Source organism: Lithohypha guttulata (genome assembly GCF_036872675.1).
Source record: "Lithohypha guttulata strain CCFEE 5908 chromosome Unknown scaffold_4, whole genome shotgun sequence".
Classification (NCBI taxonomy): domain Eukaryota; kingdom Fungi; phylum Ascomycota; class Eurotiomycetes; order Chaetothyriales; family Trichomeriaceae; genus Lithohypha; species Lithohypha guttulata.
In genome coordinates this window covers 1,832,992-1,853,830 of record NW_027042753.1, presented here as the reverse complement: position 1 = coordinate 1,853,830, position 20,839 = coordinate 1,832,992, and the positions used below count along the sequence as shown (strand labels likewise).

At 49.8% G+C, this 20,839-nt stretch overlaps 9 protein-coding genes across 9 annotated transcripts; 7 read left to right on the top strand and 2 right to left on the bottom strand.

The window, feature by feature from the left end:
- Window positions 1-624: 624 nt before the first annotated feature.
- Window positions 625-4,849, top strand: LTR64_005836 (uncharacterized protein; the record flags this gene model as incomplete). The annotated part of the gene is made up of 2 exons (XM_064900174.1): window positions 625-666; window positions 731-4,849. 2 exons carry the CDS (start codon window positions 625-627, stop codon window positions 4,847-4,849), a joined length of 4,161 nt encoding a protein of 1,386 aa, XP_064753486.1.
- Window positions 4,850-5,701: 852 nt separating this feature from the next.
- TAL1 (Transaldolase) lies at window positions 5,702-6,873 on the top strand (the record flags this gene model as incomplete). The annotated part of the gene is made up of 5 exons (XM_064900173.1): window positions 5,702-5,740; window positions 5,790-5,820; window positions 5,873-5,991; window positions 6,041-6,205; window positions 6,253-6,873. The coding sequence occupies 5 exons, from the start codon at window positions 5,702-5,704 to the stop codon at window positions 6,871-6,873; spliced, it is 975 nt and encodes a 324-aa protein (XP_064753485.1).
- A 435-nt stretch (window positions 6,874-7,308) lies between these two features.
- On the top strand, window positions 7,309-8,005 carry SOD1 (Superoxide dismutase [Cu-Zn]; the record flags this gene model as incomplete). Its single annotated transcript, XM_064900172.1, has 3 exons — window positions 7,309-7,321; window positions 7,496-7,675; window positions 7,734-8,005. 3 exons carry the CDS (start codon window positions 7,309-7,311, stop codon window positions 8,003-8,005), a joined length of 465 nt encoding a protein of 154 aa, XP_064753484.1.
- Window positions 8,006-8,743: 738 nt separating this feature from the next.
- On the top strand, window positions 8,744-11,740 carry SFB3 (COPII coat Sec23p-Sfb3p heterodimer component; the record flags this gene model as incomplete). The annotated part of the gene is made up of 2 exons (XM_064900171.1): window positions 8,744-11,030; window positions 11,085-11,740. 2 exons carry the CDS (start codon window positions 8,744-8,746, stop codon window positions 11,738-11,740), a joined length of 2,943 nt encoding a protein of 980 aa, XP_064753483.1.
- Window positions 11,741-11,746: 6 nt separating this feature from the next.
- On the top strand, window positions 11,747-12,173 carry LTR64_005832 (uncharacterized protein; the record flags this gene model as incomplete). The annotated part of the gene is made up of 2 exons (XM_064900170.1): window positions 11,747-12,127; window positions 12,162-12,173. 2 exons carry the CDS (start codon window positions 11,747-11,749, stop codon window positions 12,171-12,173), a joined length of 393 nt encoding a protein of 130 aa, XP_064753482.1.
- A 657-nt stretch (window positions 12,174-12,830) lies between these two features.
- On the bottom strand, window positions 12,831-14,822 carry GRS1 (Glycine--tRNA ligase 1, mitochondrial; the record flags this gene model as incomplete). The annotated part of the gene is made up of 1 exon (XM_064900169.1): window positions 12,831-14,822. One exon carries the CDS (start codon window positions 14,820-14,822, stop codon window positions 12,831-12,833), a length of 1,992 nt encoding a protein of 663 aa, XP_064753481.1.
- A 374-nt stretch (window positions 14,823-15,196) lies between these two features.
- Window positions 15,197-16,525, top strand: RPF1 (Ribosome production factor 1; the record flags this gene model as incomplete). Its single annotated transcript, XM_064900168.1, has 1 exon — window positions 15,197-16,525. One exon carries the CDS (start codon window positions 15,197-15,199, stop codon window positions 16,523-16,525), a length of 1,329 nt encoding a protein of 442 aa, XP_064753480.1.
- An 877-nt stretch (window positions 16,526-17,402) lies between these two features.
- Window positions 17,403-18,356, top strand: LTR64_005829 (uncharacterized protein; the record flags this gene model as incomplete). The annotated part of the gene is made up of 1 exon (XM_064900167.1): window positions 17,403-18,356. One exon carries the CDS (start codon window positions 17,403-17,405, stop codon window positions 18,354-18,356), a length of 954 nt encoding a protein of 317 aa, XP_064753479.1.
- Window positions 18,357-18,917: 561 nt separating this feature from the next.
- On the bottom strand, window positions 18,918-20,057 carry LTR64_005828 (uncharacterized protein; the record flags this gene model as incomplete). Its single annotated transcript, XM_064900166.1, has 2 exons — window positions 18,918-19,966; window positions 20,015-20,057. The coding sequence occupies 2 exons, from the start codon at window positions 20,055-20,057 to the stop codon at window positions 18,918-18,920; spliced, it is 1,092 nt and encodes a 363-aa protein (XP_064753478.1).
- Between the last annotated feature and the right edge of the window lie 782 nt (window positions 20,058-20,839).

Below are 20,839 nucleotides of genomic sequence, written 5' to 3'. Positions count from 1 at the left end.
CTAACGTTCTCACTGTAGGCTTGAGGGTTGTGGCGCATTCCAGAGGAGCGGAAGCAGTAATTGCATACTAGTAGTATTGGAGATTGGTTGTTGATGGGTGTGGCTCAGTTAGCTGGAGTACTAACATTCGGCGAGAACGGACCGGGAAATGACGAGAGCTCCCAGCAAATGAGTGACGTACTTAGGGACACCGTTCACGATTAGCGCAACCAGACCAGATTGAAGCTAGGAAAGTTCGAGCATTGAACAGACCAAACACACGGCACCTCATGGCTTGCTGTCATCACGTTGCTCCAGATTTTCCGTTTATCAACGACCTGAGCCTGCTTTGTCCATATTTCTTTCCATTGGTGATACCTGGACTATATCAACTCGAAAAGACTTTCCCGTGAATGCCGAACTTGCAGGCAGATCCAATCAATTCCGCTCCTTTCTTCCAACATATTTCTCCTTCTCTTGTGGTACAGCACATGTCATCCTAGCCGTGATGGAAAAGCAAGTCGTCTTCGCGCAGTACACCCTCTCGCATCCTTTCTGATCCTGTGCGACACGCGACTATATCGATATCATCGTGGGAAGCAACCTGGGAGCTTTGTCTACGTCAGATAGCTCGACTTTGCCAACATGCCTCTCTTTGGGCGCCGATCGAGGTCGGTGTCGGTCTCGGTGAGCTCTTCACTCTTCGTGCTATTGCTTTGGGAACAATGTTTGCTGATTCGATGATCTACAGAGACCGATGGCCCCCTCAACCAGTTCTCCTGCTATGCTGGCTGCTTCTCAAGCATTCGGCGTTAGCAAACCGCCTCAATCCAGACTTGCCGCCGGTGCTGCTGCCGCAGCACTACGATCAATGTCCCCAGCTACTACACCCGTGAACAATGTACAGACGAAGCGCATGGTGGACCGACAGTCTTCTATCGGCTCCAACGCTCCAAGAGGAAGATCCCGCAGCGACAAGATGGTAAGACGAAGTAGTTCAGCCTCTATGACAGAGCGTACCTTCCGCGAGCCATCTCCAGGTAGACCCTCGACAGCCACTGGTGCGCCCATATCCTCACGTCAGCAGGAACCTCCTGTTCCAAAGTTACCTGAAAATTACAACAATATTCCTCCAGTCCCTGTGAAATCTTCGCGCAGGTCGGCCAGTATCGACGAGTTTCAGATGCGCAAGGATAACGTTACGAGGCAAGCAGCCAATCGCAACTCCACGACTGGTCTTCCTAACTCGAAGGCGGCTGCAAACCCAGGTCTTGCTGCTGCAAGAAGAGTATCAAGTGGCTCAGAAGCTCCACAACTCACTAGGACAGATAGCAATAACTCTCACAATTTTTCCTATCCAAATCGTGCCAGACCGACCTCACCGCCACCCCAGCAATACACACCAAGACAAACAAGTGCATCGACCCCGAAGGGCATTTCGCCGGCCGAGGTTCGTAACATACAACATGGAGTGGCGCAAGCTGCACAGCAGCCAGTCAAGAAAAAGAAAAAACGAGAGGGGCCACTGAATGAAGGAAGCCACCTGCAGACTGGAACTATGGGCCAAAAGCCGATCGTCACTCCGCTTGCGCCGGGTCCTCCAGCTCAGGATCAAACCTCGTTGAGAGACGTTCAGAGCGACCAGAACATGGCGAGAATCGCAGGCGAAGGATCGCACTTTCCGCCTGCACCGCCATCGCCTGTGGACAGCAACATTCCCGACTTCTCAGACTCAGAAATTTCCAAGTCTCGTCGAGCCCAAAGAGCGTCAGGTGCCCTCCAGAAGCAACCTTCTGTTGTTAGAGAGGATTGGGAAGGTGAACAAGATGAAGGCAGTTCATCTGTTGAACCTAGCCCAGCGACAACGAGATTCATGTCCAACGAGCGCCAAACCACAGAAGCAAACGTGTCACGAAAGATTGGAGGCAACAATTCTAAGTTGGAGCAACAAGCAGCTGATCCTCCTGTATCAGCTGCTGTTGCTACGCTAAGAACTCCCGAAGGTCGGAAGTCCTCACTTAGTCCGTCGAGGTCAGCCAGGTTCTCTAGTCGATTGTCAGCCGACATGACCGAGGGTGAGAAGCATGTACCACCACCCAGGTCTGTTTCTCCTCGAAAGCCTGCTCTGAAGCATGCTTCTTCTCCTCGATTACTAGCAGCAGATGCTCATAGAGCAAGAGACTCAAGTCTCTCTCCAAGTGAGGCGACTGACCTATCCATCGAAACTCCCTACAAGGCTAAGAAATCTGCGCATGTCAAATTCGATACTCACCCATCTGTGGTTGGTATTGCAGCCGAGCCAGCAACCTCCGAATCGCCTATTGTGGCGAGTCCACAACACCAGAAGGACAAAAAGTGGTTCGGTATGAGGAAATCACCTAATCGTGTCTATCTTGCTGAAGACAGCGACGAGGAGGAAGATACTATGAAGCCTCGTCCCCTGCTGCCGACTTTTGGTAGTGTACGCAACGGACGCAAGAGTGAGCCTGAATCTACAACTAGCCAACGAGGCATGCCTTCACCATCCTCTTCATCTACCTCATCGATCTCCTCTGGCACAGCTCCGACTACTATGGATGCATCCATCTCGAGCGATCATGCAATTGGTCGCTTGCTCTCTCAAGAAACGTACAAGCAGGATTCTGATCAGCAGGGCCCACAAGCTTCAGAAGTATCGTCAGTCGGAACAGGAAGGTACAACGCCACAGAAAGTATATATGCGCAAGCTGGAGACCAAAATCCCTCCGTCACCACAACAAATACATCCTACCAGATCACGTCTTCACGTCCGCGTACAGGGTCTGAAGAGGACACCCAGAACGCAGATAGACTACCAAGGATCGCTGTACAACCTGCTACTCCTGGCGTAGAGGAAAACGATACCAAACCTCAGGATTCATGGTTAGTAGAAGTTCCTGGAAGCTTTCCATCAAACCCTTCAATATATGCAGCTGTTACTGCCCAGCAACCTGAAAACTCAGAACCTCTGGCGCATGACAGCGCTGCTCGCGGTCACGAAGAACAACGCGAAAGAATGCCTTCTATCCAGGAGGAGGACTCAGACAGAGACAGTGTCTACAGTGACGCAGCCGAGGAGATCGACGGCGATGGGTTCGGCTCTATCAATGCGATTGTGCGCAGTCCTGTTACCCCTACTCCAACAACCCGGCAGTCAGTTGTCGAAAGTCCAATGATACCTGCCCAACCTCATGACATTCACTATGAATCTGAACGTTCCCAGGCTGACTGGGAACGAACGGAAGCGCGATGGAAGGAGCGTGTTGAGAATGCTAAACGAGCTTCGTTGCAGCCTGCAGCGCCAATCACCGAAGCACGTTCATACCCTTCAGAGAATGCTAGCCAACCGCATCCTCTGCCGCAGCCTGTGCCGGCAAAGTCACCAGTCTCGCTGCCAAGGTCCGAGCACGAATACTCGGTTACTCCAGCTCGGCAGTCTCCTACGCAAACCAAGCCACGATCGACTTTGAAGAAGTCGGCGCGCAAAGAAGCAGAGAGTGCACAGGGCCCACCATCACAAAGTCTCAATCCTTATGCAATTACTGCTGAGCCTCCCAAGCCTATGCGATCTTCTATGCGCGGCCCTGCTGCTGCTGCTCTCGCAGCGTCTACGGGTTCTACACCTGCCACCAATTCCTCAATTCAAGCACAAGGAGCATTGCAGAAGAAAAGTCTTCGAGGATCTTCACAAGCTTCACAGAAACCACTACCACCTGTAGACAACGATAGTGACTCAGAAAGCTCTTTTCGAAGGCAGCGCCGTATGAAGGGTGCAGATTCAGGCAAGTACGCTATGCGTCGAAGCATGCGTGCTGAACCAGCTACTGCTACTAATACTATTGACCGTCGAGCAGTAAGGTCTGTATCACCTGTGCAACGGCGGCCATTTTCCCCCGTGGGCGGACAGCCTTCCATGCGCACAACAATGCGTGGTTCGATAGACAAGACGCCAACACTTCGTGGCAATCAAGGCAGCGAGAAGCGATCATCCTCTTTGTTCGGTCGCAAAGCCCCATCAACCAGCTCAGCTCCACCATTGCCCATAGCGAATGCTAACAAGCCACGCCGTGGTATTGATTCAGACGACGAACGTGACACCGCACGCGTGCCGTTCAAGTCCAGGTTCCGGGATTCAAGTGACGAAGAGGATGACTTGCGTCCTGTGCGTGGTATTCCCAGAGGCAACAGGGACGACGATTCGACAGATCTGGAGGACAGCTCTGACGACGAAGGCAAGAAAAGTCGCAAATCTGGCAGAAACAATAATCTCTCTATGGCAGTGCCAAGCTCTCCACAGCCAATAGAGAGGCCTATGTCACCGTCATCACCTGATGGAAAGAAGAAGCGTGGTTTCTTCGGTCGACGTAAGAAGGACAAGGAAGAGCCGTTGGATGCTAAACCGCAGAACACGGCAGCAGTAGTCAACATTGTGAGTACTAAATCTAACGGTACGAAGAGAGGTGCCGAGACTGCAGCGCTTGGCTTCAGGTCGGATGCGGAGAAGGAGGCCCTCATTGAGCAGACACGTCAAAAGCTCGAAGCTGCCAAAGAGACACCTACATCGCCTAGACCAATGTCGCCTACACGTGGCAAGCTACAACGACGGATGACACCTCAAAGAATCATGAGTGATTCGTGGCCATTACCACCAAAGATACCAGACGATGTCGAATCACCAAATGCCAATCGACCTGCCACATCTGATGGGTCAGCCGCAGGCAAACCACCACCTCTGGATCGCCAACCGTCATCGGCAGCTACGTCGCCGACGAACAGTGCTGATATTGGTGGGAAGAGTGGGAAGAAGAAGAGATTTCCAATGTTACGCAAAGCCTTCGGTTTGAAGGACTAGTTGTCTTTCGACTTGCCTTCTGATAGAAGCCCATATAGTTTCTGTTTTGGACTTGCGTAGTGCAGGCAGTCTCGCTAGCGATGCATGTCTGTCGGATTTGCAGGAACAAATTTGCAGTCACGATCAATACCCCAAGCACTTTGTACTGACAAAATCAACCATACAAATTACCTTAATCATAATAATACTATACATACACCACAGCTTAGGATTCGTTCGATTTGTCCATTTTGAAACTGACCTTGGACAGTAACGCGATCACGAGAAGACTGTCCTTAGCTGGCCGAGATAATGCTATCCAGATTACTCATGAGCGATAACCCCAGATGCTGATTTTGACTGGCAGGTCCTAGATGCTGGCAATCCACATTGGCCCACGGAAATACCTTTTCATCACAACATAATTCCACGGGGCAAACCGTGTTCCGACGGTAGGGTTTCCTAGTCTTTCGATCCTGCCGATTGATCACACAAGATCTCGCAGGGGCCGACTGTGAAGCACACTTTGTTTGATTTAAAGAAGCATCGCGATGAGCGACATTCAAACTGTGGTGCAAACGGCTGGCGGATATTGTGACAGCTGGGATTGGCGAAGCAAGACGATCCATAAATGCCTGATGAGGTAAGGGCCAACCTTATGACACAACCCGCCAGGTCCCGCTATCGATTGCCGTTGGGCAGGTTGGGAAAAAGCGAGGGCAGTAGCGAGTTTGCGCTCATAAAGATATACTCTTGACTGCAGAGCTTTTACTTCTCTGAAGCATCACAGTCTTTTGTTGTCACGAATTTGTGTATAACAGGAAGCAAATCTGAAACACCCTGCATCGCAACTTATCGACCACAACTCCAACCATGTCGAACTCATTGGATCAGCTGAAGGCCACAGGCACCGTAAGTCGCGGATGATAGACTTAATGAATGCTTCTTGACACATTCTCAGACTGTTGTTTGTGACTCTGGTGATTTCGCTAGTGAGTAGACTTTGATCTAAGAACTCTTGCCCAGAATCTAACAATTCGGCAGCCATCGACAAATACAAGCCACAAGATGCCACAACCAACCCATCCCTCATTCTGGCAGCCTCGAAAAAAGAGGAATATGCTAAGCTAATGGATGTGGCTATTGAATACGGCAAGAAGCAGGTATGCGCAATTTGGCAGAGTTAAGGACCAACAAGCTGACAGCCACCAGGGCAAGGACCTTGACGATCAAGTTGACCATACTCTCGATCGCTTGCTGGTTGAGTTCGGCAAGGAAATCCTTCAAATAGTTCCTGGAAAGGTCTCTACCGAAGTGGACGCCAGATTCTCATTTGACAAGGATGCCTCAATCAGAAAGGCTCGCCATATCATCGAGGTAAGCTATTGAACATGAAGCGTGATGCTCCTACTAACACAGGACAGCTCTACGAGTCGATCGGCATCTCGAAAGACAGAATCCTGATCAAGATCGCTTCCACATACGAAGGCATCAAGGCCGCGGAAGTGCTCCAGAAGGAAGGCATCAACTGCAACTTGACACTCATGTTCTCGCTGGTTCAAGCTATTGCGGCTGCTGAGGCGGATGCATACCTGATTTCTCCCTTCGTCGGCCGAATTCTTGACTGGTACAAGGCGGCCATGAAGAAGGATTTCCAGAAATGGGAAGACCCAGGCGTCAAGAGCGTACAAGCCATCTACAACTACTACAAGAAGCACGGATACAGCACCATCGTCATGGGTGCGTCGTTCCGAAACGTTGGTGAGATCACCGAGCTTGCTGGCTGTGACTACTTGACCATCTCGCCCAACCTGCTTGAGGAGCTTTACAACAGCAAAGACGACGTGCCGGCGAAGCTGCACGCCGACGAAGCCAGCAAGCTTGACATCCCGAAGAAGAGCTATTTGAATGACGAGGCTACATTCAGATTTGATTTTAACGAAGACCAGATGGCAGTCGAGAAACTGAGGGAAGGTATCAGCAAGTTCGCCGCCGATGCTGTGACTCTCAAGGGCATTCTCCGCGAGAAGATTCAGAAGGCATAGATGCATATGGGGCCTGCAAAATTGTATTTTCTGGTTAGGTCGTTATTAGGTAGCAGACAATGAGGTACGGATTGCACGTTGATTTTGGAAGTGATTGATAGAACGGTATGAATGACGGATTCGTTGATCTCTTCAACGCTTTTCCTTCGGGTCACTATTACGGAGTAAAAGTCGTGGATCGGTCTCAATTTTTACCCATACCCGAGTATTGACGCTGCCCGCACATGGAGTAAGAGCGGTGATGCAATCGCACAGCAGGGATGCCCCTCACCATTCAGTGCGTTTGATGCTGACAACTGAAGTACATGCCGGATATTTATGTACATAACTCAACTGAACCATTGTAAACTTCTTTAGCTATTAACTACGCCAGGACCAAATCTATAAAATCGACAATAAGAAACCAATCTTTTCAATACAAACACAACCGTTAAAATGGTCAAAGCCGGTACGTATATCTACCTTGCAGCACCTGACAGTACCTATCCGACAAGTATCTTGCCACAACGCACCACGTCAATGTTGTTGCTACCGCCTTAGCATGTCTACCTCGGAACTACTGCCTTCTCACGGCCGCTGTCGCTAGCATTGGAAAGCACTTGAAAACTGATACTTCGCTTAGTCGCTGTTCTACGAGGTGACTCCAACATCAAGGGCACCGTCACCTTCGAGCAATCCTCCGAGTCCTCCCCCACGAACATCTCATGGGACATTACCGGCCACGATTCTGATGCCGAACGAGGCATGCACATCCATCAGTTTGGCGATAACACAAACGGCTGCACTAGTGCCGGACCACACTGTACGTTTAGTCCCTACGTAATATATCCCTCAGTAATAATAGCTAATCTGTTTTCCAGTCAATCCATTCGGCAAGCAACACGGTGCACCTGAAGATAGTGAACGTCACGTCGGTGACCTAGGCAACTTCAAGACCGACGGTTCGGGTAATGCCAAGGGGAGCGTGACCGACAGCCACATCAAGCTCATCGGCGAACACAGCGTCTTAGGTCGCACCATCGTCGTCCACGCGGGTACTGACGACCTTGGCAAGGGCGGGCATGAAGAGTCCAAGAAGACGGGCAATGCAGGTGGTCGACCAGCCTGCGGTGTGATCGGTATTTCCAACTAGAGCCCAGCACAAAGTCATGCCGAAGCTTAGTTGCGACTTGTCGATAGACTACATGATCCAGCACCTGGCATTTTACGGCACGCCAGGCCATATGGTCGGAACACGCCTGGAAAATTCCGCTGCGGAAATGTCAATTGGTAGGAAGATCTGGTCATTAAACTGTGTATGATTACGGTCTCTAAGCAGTAAATACTATCTGGAATGTTACAAGCTGAAGTCTGTGTTCGGCTGTCAGTTATCTGTTATTGCAGCCAGCAACGTCTTCGTCCTTGCGAACGTGCCTTATCGTCATTCTTTTTGTATCATGACCAGAACAGAAGCCCAAGGTCATTGCATCTGGATAGTGGATCATGTGCAGTTTTAAACACTGCGAGTTGTGCAGCTGGTTGACAGTATCTCCAGGGTTGTTTGATCATGCAATACTCGGACACTGATCGTAGTTGCGATACGAGTATTGAAAGAACTTACTACACGTGTTCATATGGTAGTGCATATGCAATGCAAAGAACCAAAGTGTAGCCGAACAATTTTCAGGTGCGGTGGTGTTTACCACTCCCCGAATAATAGCACCGAATTAAGAGGACAACTGTTCAACCACAAAACGAACACTTTGCATAGACTTTTCAGATGTACACTCTTTGCTAATTAGCTAGTACATTGATCAATCACTTCAAGCCAGTTTTCATAGCCACCGATGTCTTCCTTGCGGTAACCTCAACTCATTGAGTGACTCACACCATGGCCGACCAATATGCTGGACAGTATGCTGGTGGACAGCAATACTACCAGCAAGGTCAGGACCCGAGACAGCAGTACAACAACGCCTCTCCATACCCGCAGCAGCCTCAGAATCCTGTAGGTGCAACCTACGGTCAACCAGGCATAGCACCAGCGAATTCGCAACAGTTCCCAGGTCAAGATGGAGGAGTTAATGGTCTTGCGGGCCAGATGGCGAACATGGGTGTCGGACAGCCTCATGCGAGGAGGAAGAAGGAACGGCATGCCTACCATGATATCAGCTCGTCAGCGAATGCACCTCCTCCGGCGGCAGCGAACTTTCAGGCCAATGCTCAATTCCTACAACCAGGCCAGTCACAGCAGCAGGGACAACCCGGTCCAAGCCCAGGACTTTCAACAGCACCTATGCTGAACGCCGGAGACAGACTGCGCATGGGAGAAGAAGCAGTGACCACACAAGGCAAAGTTGATCCAGAGCAGCTTCCGAGTGTGGCAAGATCAAGAGACCTCCAGACACTACAGTATCAGAAGGAGGTATACCCTACAATGGAGAAGCACTTACCTCCTGCTGCCGCTACACCTTTCGTCGCCTACGATCAGGGCAACTCCGCTCCTAAATTCGCCCGATTGACCGTCAATAATATTCCTGCATCAGCAGAAGCCATGAACTCAACGGCTCTACCATTAGGCCTAATATTACAGCCGCTGGCTCCTCTGCAGGAGGGCGAACACCCGATACCTGTGCTCGACTTCGGCGAGGCTGGACCTCCAAGATGTCGAAGGTGTAGAACATATATAAATCCTTTTATGACTTTCAAATCTGGTGGAAACAAGCTGGTCTGCAACATGTGTAGCTTCGCGAACGATGTACCGCCGGAATATTATGCGCCAACGGATGTCTCTGGTATTCGGGTCGACAGAATGCAGCGGCCCGAGCTCATGCTTGGAACGGTCGAATTTACAGTACCTAAGGAGTACTGGTCTAAAGAACCTGTTGGACTTCGATACTTGTTCTTGATTGACACATCACAGGAAGCTATCAATCGCGGTCTACTGGCTGCTACCTGCCAAGGCATACTAAATGCGTTATACGGTCCAGACCCCGACGAGGAGGAAGAAGAAGAAGAGTCGGACGAGCCGCGACCAACTCGAATACCTGTCGGCTCCAAGGTTGGTATCGTCACTTTTGACAAGGACATACACTTCTACAATCTAAGCCCAGGCTTGACCACCGCTCAGATGATGGTGATGCCGGATCTGGAAGATCCTTTTGTCGCTCTGGCAACTGGTTTGTTCGTTGATCCCATAGAGTCAAAGTCAGTCATTGTGTCTATACTGAGAGCACTTCCGAACATGTTTACACTCATCAGAAATCCGGAACCAGCATTGCTACCAGCACTCAATGCTGCTTTGGCCGCACTGACCGCTACCGGTGGAAAGATCATATGTTCGTTATCCTCCTTACCTACCTGGGGTCCTGGGCGACTTCATCTCCGAGACGATGGAAAGGGTAGAGATACTGATCATGAAAAGAAATTGTTCACGACCGAGCACCCTGGCTTCAAAAAGACTGCTAGTGCTATGGTAACGGCTGGAATTGGTGTCGACTTTTTCATCGCTGCTCCAGGTGGTGGCTACATGGATATCGCTACGATAGGACACCTTGCTAGGCTAACTGGAGGTGAGATCTTCTTCTATCCAAATTTCATGGCGCCACGAGATTCCTTCAAGTACACATCCGAACTAGAGCATGCTATAACGCGAGAAATCGGCTTTCAAGCATTAATGAAAGTACGTTGCTCAAATGGCCTCCAAGTTGCCGCTTACCACGGTGGCTTCCTACAACATTCTTTTGGTGCTGATCTGGAGATTGGTTCTATTGACGCAGACAAGGCTCTAGCCGTAATATTCTCCTACGACGGCAAGCTCGATTCGAAACTAGACGCACATTTCCAGACCGCGCTACTGTACACATCAGCCTCAGGTCAGCGGAGAGTACGTTGCATCAACATTGTTGCTGGTGTCAACGACAGCGCAACGGACACAATGCAAACAGTGGACCAGGACGCCGTTGTCAGCATACTGGCGAAAGAAGCTGCGTCGAAAATATCGGAGAAGTCCTTGAAAGACATTCGAGCCAATCTTACAGAGAAGACCATTGACATTCTTGCTGCGTACAGGAAAAACTTCTCAGGTTCGCATCCACCAGGTCAACTCGTACTGCCAGAGCATCTGAAGGAGTTCTCTATGTACATGCTCGGCTTGATCAAGTCTCGAGCCTTCAAGGGTAAGTCTCATGACCTGAATCTCAGTGTTCTGAAAACTAATGAAAATTCAATAGGTGGTATGGAGCCAACTGATCGTCGTGTTCACTCTGCTCGTCTTCTTCGTTCAGCAGGCGTGAACGAAACGAGTCTTTACCTCTATCCTCGAATCTACCCAATCCACAACCTGAATCCCGAAGATTGCTTCGCCGACGCCACTACTGGCCAACTAGTCGTACCACAAACTCTCCGCGCCAGCTATGCTCGCATCGAAGAGGGTGGCGCCTACCTTGTTGATAACGGTCAATTCGTCCTTCTTTGGCTGCATGCTCAAGTCTCTCCGAATCTCCTAGAAGACCTATTTGGCCCTGGCTTTGACAGTCTGCAAGCTTTTGATCCACAAATCAACCAAATTCCGGTTCTGGAAACTCATCTTAATGCTCAGGTACGGAATCTCCTCGCATACGTGTCTACCCCCTCCTGCCGAGGCTCAAAATCCGGTCTCTCAATTCAACTTGCACGTCAAGGCCTCGATGGAAGCGAATTTGAATTCGCCAGACTGCTCGTCGAAGACCGCAACAACGAGGCCCAAAGCTACGTCGACTGGCTCGTCCACGTTCACAGAGCGATACAAATGGAACTCAGCGGCCAACGAAAGAAAGAGGTGGCAGCAGCAGAAGGTGAAAGCGTAGTACAGCAGCTCACAGGCCTGCGAGCACCCTACTGGAACTAGCAAAACATGGTGCACAAATTCAGCGAACAGATCGACGGCGCTACTGATGATATCGAGCGCTTCGCCAATCAGGTCATCGGAGCCCTAAGCAGCAACAGCGCAAACTTCAACAAACCCGAATTGCCAACAGCCAATAATCACAGTCAACACACTAGCGTGCCACATTCTAAACAGGCCCGCGAAGACAAGAAGAAACTCAGACGAAGCCTAGGAGACAGAGAAAGAACTATCCCAGGACTCATCGCGAAGCAGCGAGTATACGGTGACAATCACTGGGCAGCGCAGATGCTGAGTGAATTGTATGAGAAGGGACTCATCGCGAGTGGAGAGTTTGGTTGGACTCCTACTCCACCTGACCAGGGTCATGCAGAGTGGAAGTATGACTTAGTGGGTGTCGATGGTTCTGTGAGATTCGTCACAGTACCTGATTTGAGTGTTGAGGAGGGGGAGATGGTGTGAAAGAACAATCGTGTGAGGATGACTGAGGGGGAAGATGTGTGTACACGGGAGAGAAGCGGACGTAATGAGAGACGAGGATAAGACGTTGAGACGGAGGCTGGCCAGCATGAAAGACTAACTTATTAGTAGTGGTCATGGATGGCATTAGTAGAAATGTCATAGATACGAAGGCACATCCTACTAGTACAAAGTATCGGAGTTCTGAAAAGGTAAAGCTTTGTGTATTCGGCTTGGTGCATGCTTCATCAGACAGACACATTTTTTTGTTTGAAAAGGAGTGCATTTAGTCAGTCCGCGCGAGTCTCTTTCTCGACAGTCTCCGAATAAGTCGGTAGTGCTCCGCGCAATCTTTGTATACTCTTCTCGCGGTCGTTGAGAATCTTCGACGAGCTCTGTATCTTCTTGACGAGTAAGGTGTTTGCGTGTTTGCTGGCTTGAGACGAGGATTTATGCTCTCCTCTAGCTCGGAATTTCGTCTTGCTCTCCTGCTTATAGAGCCGTGGGCACATAATGCTCCGGCAGGTCTTTGCTCTAGCGAAGAGCCTGCCACCGCAGGACCTATTCGCGCGAAAACATTGACCTCTTGACCGCGACTCGTTTTATACCACTAGATACCGGTCGAGGCATCACTCTAATCTACCTCTTGACTTGTAAATTCCGGCAGCCGCTTGCTGACCTGTTCCCATGTTTCCCTACCTCTTACTAGCGATTCAATGGCAGCGCAGATATCCTCCTGACTCGCACGTACTTGCTTTGTGCTGTCTCGTTCTCGAAGGGTGATGGTCTTGTCCTTCACGGTCTGGAAATCTACAGTGATTCCGAAAGGAGTGCCTAGCTCGTCGTTCCGGCTGTATCGCTTGCCAATACTTGCGCTGGAGTCATCGATACTGTTGGCGACGTCCATTTCGTCGAGAAGAGACGTCAAGTGACGCAGGAAAGGTTTGAAATCAAGGTGATTTGAGAGCGGGACAATAAGGACTTTGATGGGCGCGATGAGAGGTGGGATGCTTAACACGTTTCTTGCTGATGGTTCGTCTTGAGATTCGGAAGAACGAGTCCAGAAGACGTGTTCGAGGAGATGGTACAATATTCTGCCGATACCGAAGGATGGCTCAATGACGTTCGGAGTATATTCTCGGATATGCTGTGTGACTTCTCTTTGCTCGATTGTGATTAGGTCTTTGTCCAGTTCCGTCTTGCCATTGCCAATGTTTGGGGTGTCGATGGTAATTTTTCCACTATCTTTCAATTCCAACGAGAGCTTTTCTCTGAGATCTTGGGACAAGTCTTCAACAGCGTTCTCGACCGCTTTCGCATCTTTCCGAAATTTAGGACCTAGTTTCTTCTTGTTCATATCGACTTGATACTCCTTGAACTTCTTTGGTTCGGGAAGGTTCTCACGTACTACCAATGGGGCACCGGTCTTCTTCATGTGAACAGTCAAATCGTAGGCGGAGCGATCAGCGCATCCAACGCATTCGATCCAACCGAAAGAGCCAAAAAGTTCAGCGTCCCAGCAGTCAGCGGCATAATGAGCCATCTCGTTGGCCATGTGTTGGCGGAAACGGAGTTTGCTAGGATCTATGCCGAGCTTGAGGAGGAAGTCTTGGATGCGAACGATGAAATAGCCAAGAGTCTCGTTATCAATGACTTTGTTCGAGACAGCATCGCCTACCGTCATCACTTCAGTCTTTTCACTTCCAGCCAGTTGTGTATGTCTGTTGAGTAGGGTAAGCTTGACGTCCTTCACATCTTCGAACTTCTCGTGCTTCTTGCCACTTTCAGGGTCGACATAGTGTTCGATTTCAGCCATCAGGAATTCTCTTACCCTCAATAAACCTTGACGTGGAGAGATTTCGTTTCGGAAGGACTTGCCGATGGAGGCAGAAGCGAAGGGCATTTTCTGTTTGTTGAACTCGAGCAGTTTCTGGAAATTGAGAAACTGACCCTGGGCAGTCTCGGGACGTAGATAACCATTGGGTTTGTCAGCACTAGGACCAATGTACGTTTGGAACATCAGATTGAAAGGCTTCGGCGGGTCTAGGTCGACACCACTGGTTGGACCCTTGATGTCGAACTTCTTGATGAGCTCGTTGAAGCCTTCTCCATCGTAGTTGTCTAGTTTTGCAAGTGTTTCATTGTATTCTTGAGCTACTGCGTCGTCTAACTTCTCAATCTTAACGTCCTTAATTTTCTTCTTTTTCTGTGGCTCGTCTGGTTTCTCAACCTCTATCGTTTGACCACGAGCGTCCTGGTCGGCTTTCAGTCTTGCACCAAGTACTTGCTTGATCAGATGGTCTGTTCTGAAGATCTCGCCAGTCTTAGGGTCTTTAGACATAAAGTCAGCGAACTTGGCGACGTGGCCAGACGTTATGAATACAGGTTCGGGGGTAATGATAGTGGTATCGACCTCGAGCATTTTCTCTCTGAGCACAAAATGCTTGCGCCATAGATCAACGAAGTTGGATTGTAGAGCAGTAAGAGGCGGACCATAATCGTACAGGCCCTTTTCTCCTCCATAAATCTCGAACGAAGGCATATAGAAGCCAGTTCGCCGTAAGAGTGAGTCCAGCACATCTCGATCGAAGGGTTGTCCAGTCTTCGTAGTGTTTGTAGCAGCCATGGTGTCTGTCAGAGGCTGAACCCTCTTGATCTTGCAGAGCGCAGTAGTAGTCGAGAATGCTCGGACAGGAGATGTCGAGATCAGACGAGGAAAGAGCGACCGCATTCAAAAATGATACACCCTCCCACGACAAAATAAATAATGTTTGTATATGACTCCAAAGTGGTACCTGCATCCGCGAGAGCACGACTCATCACTGGCCAAGGGGCGCCCCGCATAGACCCGGAGGCTAGCGTAGGTTCAAGTGCTAAAATTCATGCCTGGGAAAAAAAGTTCAGGCTCTTACAGGCGTCGCATTCATTCTACTACTCGTATCATCTGAGGTGTGGTTGTACATATGGACTGATGCTTATCGACTTGCGACTTACCCAAACATGCCTTCGAAAGAGCTGCGACTATCAGACAAGGCAGCCCTTCCTTTCAAGACAACCAACAAGGCCAGACGGCAACAATTACACATCAAGCAAAAACAGGCGAGAGATGTGCTGAGGCGAGCAGACAGATTTGCCAGGAAGAAGGAAGAGGCCAAGAACCCCAAGTTAAGAGAGCAGCGCCTGCGTGAGAATGTCCCACAGACGTTAGAGTCCAAGAGAAAATGGGACGACGTTCAGGATGAGCCCGAAGATGGAGGTCTCGGCGTCGCTTTCAACGTTGAGAGACTGAAGAGGCGGAAGCTCGCGGAGGAACAAGACCTGGCTGGAGATGACGAAGACCTCTCGTCGCATGGCGATGCCGAAGAGAGTGACCGTGACAGCATGCTGGACGAGGATGAAGACATGGGTACTCATAGCGAAGCAGACGACGAGGTCGACGATCTAGAACCACCCGAGGATCCTGACGCTGAGAATGCTCTACCAACCAAGTCTCAATTACGTTCAGCGACTGCAAAGATCCGGCAAAGAGCTTCATCCCCTCCAGCGCGGTCGACTACCTCCACGAATTTATCTTTAGCGCCTGCTGCCCTCAGTAAAAAGTTCCCTACTCTATTCCTTCCTCCAGACGAAAAGCCTCCGATGCCGAAAATACTGGTTACCACCTCAATAAACTCTACCCTCCACCACGAAGCAGAAGTCCTCGTCAACCTGTTACCAAATTCCAAGTACGTCCGTCGATCATCTCACAGATACGGCCATAAATTCAGTGTAAGGGAAATTGCTGCCTTCGCGGCCAAGAGAGAATACACTACTCTTGCTGTATTGGAAGAGGACATGAAGAAGCCTTCTGGTCTTGTCGTTGTGCATTTACCCGTAGGCCCAACCTTTCACTTCACGATTACAAATTGGTACGAGGGAAAAGCAATTCCAGGTCATGGTAGACCTACAAGTCATATACCTGAGCTCATCTTGAACAATTTTACAACTCCTCTTGGCTTGCTCACTGCCCATCTGTTCAGGTCTATGTATCCATCGACCCCGGAACTACAAGGTCGGCAAGTAGTTACTTTGCACAACCAGCGCGATTTCATCTTTCTGAGGAAGCACAGATACGTTTTTCGCGAGAAAAGAGAGATGGAGAAGTCTGTTGTTGGTGCAGACGGTAAAGAGATGAAGGGCGCAGAAGGCATTCGAGCTGGTCTTCAAGAATTGGGTCCTCGACTCACACTCAAACTCAGACGTGTTGATAAAGGTATTCAACGTGCCAGTGGGCAAGAATGGGAATGGAGAGGCAAGACGGATCGTGTACGAACTAAATTCCAGCTCTAGATTCAAGCACGATACTGGTCCCGCCTTGATCTCATTCTTCCTGCGCATGCAGGGATCATCAACGAGCTTTTCCTCTTCCTGTCGTGTTTGTCTCGAGAATTGTCATCACAGAGGCATCCTCTCCAGTGCTTTTGGGAGGCCTTACTCCAACTTTGCATTTTTGGTCCTCCACTCAATTTGCTGTGCCAATGGCTTGACACTAGAGTTGTGACTTGGATACTGAAACTACGCTAGGGAAGCTTATATTGCTGAAGGCAGTGCTTGGTCTTTCTTTGCTTGAGCTGTGCACATCTCCAGCTTCGTCCAGCTCATGTCGGTGGTCAGCATTTTCTGCGGCTTCAACTTGTGCTTGGTATCTGCACGAAACCTACAAAGACCAGCTGCTTTCTTGAAGTACCTTTAGTTCTACGAACCTCGCTTTTGTTGCAGCACGGATTTCTACTTTCAAAACGGCCGCAAGCCGGGCCCGTCTGGCTAACGTCATTTCCGCCCACAAGTACAACTGTGGCTGCGCTCCATCAAGTTCCTGTTGTCAAACCTTCATTGTGCTCTCAACCAACCACATCACGATCCACGTGGTTGCACGCTCTCGAAATAGAGTAGAGGGTCAGTGTTGGGATGAGAAGTTGTTGCTGTGATATGGCACAGCCATAGCTCCATGCTTCTGCACATCTGATTGACCATCATCACGGTTTGTCGTTTGCATTGTTCTTTTTCCCGGTTTTTCGTTGCTTTTCCCTCGACACTTATCGCTGCTGTTGGGTAGTACAAGCCATGAGCCTGGTGTTCTAGCAGTAGCATCAACATCAACTACCAAGCTTCTGCGCTCATTTCATAATATACACCAAGCCTGTTGTTTCCAGCCCAACGAGCGACAATGCTGCCTCTTACACTGCTGCTCACTAGTCTTAGCTTCGCTTCGACAGTGCTGGCTACAGGTTACTTTCTCAATCCTGCAGGCAATGACGGATCTTTGTCAGTCACACCGGGCAACACAATCGACATTTCCTGGACAAATGTCTCAGACTACAACATCCTCTCACTCGGTTACTACTCAACCTCCAACCAGACCATAACATGGCTCATTGTAAATTCGCAATCACATCCCACGAGCTACAGATGGACAGTCGACGCCGTCGCAAAGGGCTTCAACCTTGCTGACAGTAAATTATTCGCGTTCTACATATGCAAAGGTCTCAATTTCGGCGACCCTTTTATCAGTTCCTACTTCGTTATCAACGATGCGGCTTCATCTAGCAGCACCAGCAGCGTCTCCAGTACCGCATCAACAACCGTGGTAGCACAACCAGCCACAACGTTCACTAGCACGTTGAGCTCGAGCTCGACCTCGGCCACAAGCCTGCCAAGCTCAGTCACTCCAAGCAATAATCCAACATCCACAGGAACCGCTGCCGCCGCCGCCGCATCCGCAACAAACAACACCCTACCACCAGTAACGGCCAGCGACTCCTCTGGCCTCGGCACAGGTGCTAAAGCAGGTATCTCAGTCGGCGTCGTCATCGCGGCCCTTGCCATCGCAGTAATCGCCTTCTTACTCCTGCGCAGAAAGAGGAGGACGAAGCAGAATGCTGGCGGTGCTGCGTTGGTTGCTGAGAAAAGTAGTCACGAATCCACCCCCACAAGCGCATATGAAAAGGCACAGATGCGTGGGCAGGGAGGCACGCTAGGGCCACGAGGTGAAGCGCTTTCCACGCATACAGGTGTTCATGAGATGCCGTCGGGACAGCAAGCTGGTGGACCTGTTGAATTAGGACCAGGGACTGCCGCGGAAAGTGGAAGAGTAGAGCTGCCTGCGACTTCACAGCGGTAAAGTGAGGGGCTCTGTGCGTCAATTCTGCTTTCCTTCTATTACATACCATTTTACTCATGTACTATATTGTGAGTCCCAGGGAAACAGTCCCAGATTAGTTGGTCTTGGCACCCACTACGGTGTTCCGCACGGTCGCACACTCCTTTATTATTCCTGTGCGACCTCCCTCACCAGTTTAGTATCCATCATAGTTGTATACGATCAGCATTCCTAGTAGATTGAGTGTAAAAACATACACTCATCGATTCCGGTAGAGGGAACACACAAAGTATCAGCAACTTTTACTTACGGGTCTCTCCATCCATTGTTGAAACTTTCTTCAAGCGCTTTGATTCGACAATTGAGAGCCATCGCTTTATCTAAGAACACATGCTACACAAGATGAGAACAACTGTGACAGGAAACATGTACTAATCATTATCGTGACTCTAACTTGAAGTATATATCTTTCTCTATCTTCGTCTTACATTTTCGACTTCCCAAAACTCCTTCCGTGCTTTTTGACCGCGCTTCATTACCGACGTCCGAGCGCGAGATAATTCGACAGCGAGGCACGGCTGATCAAAGCTTGGCCTTCATTTCAGGAACAATCCTGCTGCCATCCTCTGCAAACTCGATCCTCTTTCCAGAGATCAAACTCTCTTGCAGAGCCTGGCCGATCCGCACAGCAGTAACAGCACCTTCCAACTTCATCGGTGGCTCAGTGTTGTCCAAGCAGCATGCAGTGAATTCATTGGCCTCGGTTATGAATGCGTCTCTGAAACGACCATAGTAGTGTGGTGGGATCTCGCGCCTGATACCGGTCGACTCGGTGATGTTGACCAGGTTCAGCTGCGGCTGAGTGTTTATGGCAAGTTTTCCCTTGGTCCCAATGACCTCGGTGGTATCTTCCTGGCCAGCAGCCATCATCCTCGAGCAGTATAGTTGTGCAATCTTGCCATCATAGAATTCCACAACCGCAGCTGCGTTATCTCTATCGTTGTATTTTCTTAGATCCGGCTCGACAGCTGTGATGCCTACCGCAGAGACGCTCTTGATCTTACTGTCCTCTCCGAAGAACCACAGTGCTAAATCGATATCGTGGATGGAGCAATCGACGAAGATACCGCCGCTGAACTTGGCGTATTCGACGAAGAAACCCGAAGGATCCAGTTTGTCACATGTTTGAGATCGGAAGACAGCGGGTCGTCCAATTACACCCTCCTGCATCTTGGCGAATGCATCGCGGTATGAGGCGTCGAAACGTCTTGAGAAGCCGCAAATGACTTTCTGGTTTGGGTATTTCTTCTGAGATTCTCGGTAGGCGTCTACAACAGACTGGGAGATTTCGACGTTCGTGGAAAGAGGTTTCTCGCAGAGGACGTGGAGGCCGAGTTTGATGGCTTTGATGGCTTGTTCTGCATGGACAGCTGTCGCGGACGACACTATGACGGCTTGGAGACCATTCTTGACTTCTTTTTCGAGCAGCTCGTCGTAGGAGAGGTACGTCCTAACGCCAGGCAGGTTCTGTTGTGTCCAGTCCAGCTCTTTCTGTTCCGGGGAAGTGGCTGCAATCAATTCTGCTCGTGGTGTCAAGTTCGCAAAGTGGCTGGCATGGCGAGCTCCCATTCCTAGATAGCAGTCAGCTAGGTAATCAGGTTCATTTGTGTACAACCTACGCCCAAGACCTGCGATGGCCACTTTGAGCTTTGATGCACTCATCTTTGGCTGCAAACACGGATGGGAAGGAGAGAGTAACGAGGTGGCGCTGTAAGTAAGTCTTCGAGCACCAAGCAACAGGAAAGGGTAACGGCAGGATTTTTTGAATGATGTCTCAAGTATACGATGGAGAGTATTGTTGTAATTTATATGGTTTACTGACCTTCACTTACCTTGATAGCGACTGACCGCTTTTTATCCATTGAGCGGAACATCATTGACGAGGCTTTCTGGTGGTCCATCTGACTGTTGTAGCCCCGTGGTTGAACTGGGAAACAAATCGATCATCTTCAGACCATGAGACTCGCCGACTATCTACTCTATACAGCTTACGCTCTTTCCGCTGTCTCCATTGATTGTCATGAGTACTTGTCGGGAACGGGGTTTGAAGCCTAGTCTCGGCAATGGATTCTCAGGCACGGCGACGCGGTAGGTGGAACATGGTCACGATATTACGTTTGTCGAGTGTGCACAGCGTTTCACTTTGGGTCGTAACGAGCAATTCACCACATTTTGTTTTTGCTGCACATAACAATGTATTCGTTCTCGACGTCAATTAACCAGCTTGGCGGAAAGTGCGACAACGCGGACCGGATCGGTTGCCACATCGAGACAAGCGCAAACACGCCCCTGCCACCTTCGAGTTTCTGCAGATCAAAACATTGAAGTGAAAAGTCAGCCAGCGCTATCAGTAACCATAAATGCACAGACCTCGTTGTTGCACTTTCATGGCCATCCTAGAGGTGATTAGAGTGATGTGAAAATTGTCGGCAAAGCCTCCGCCA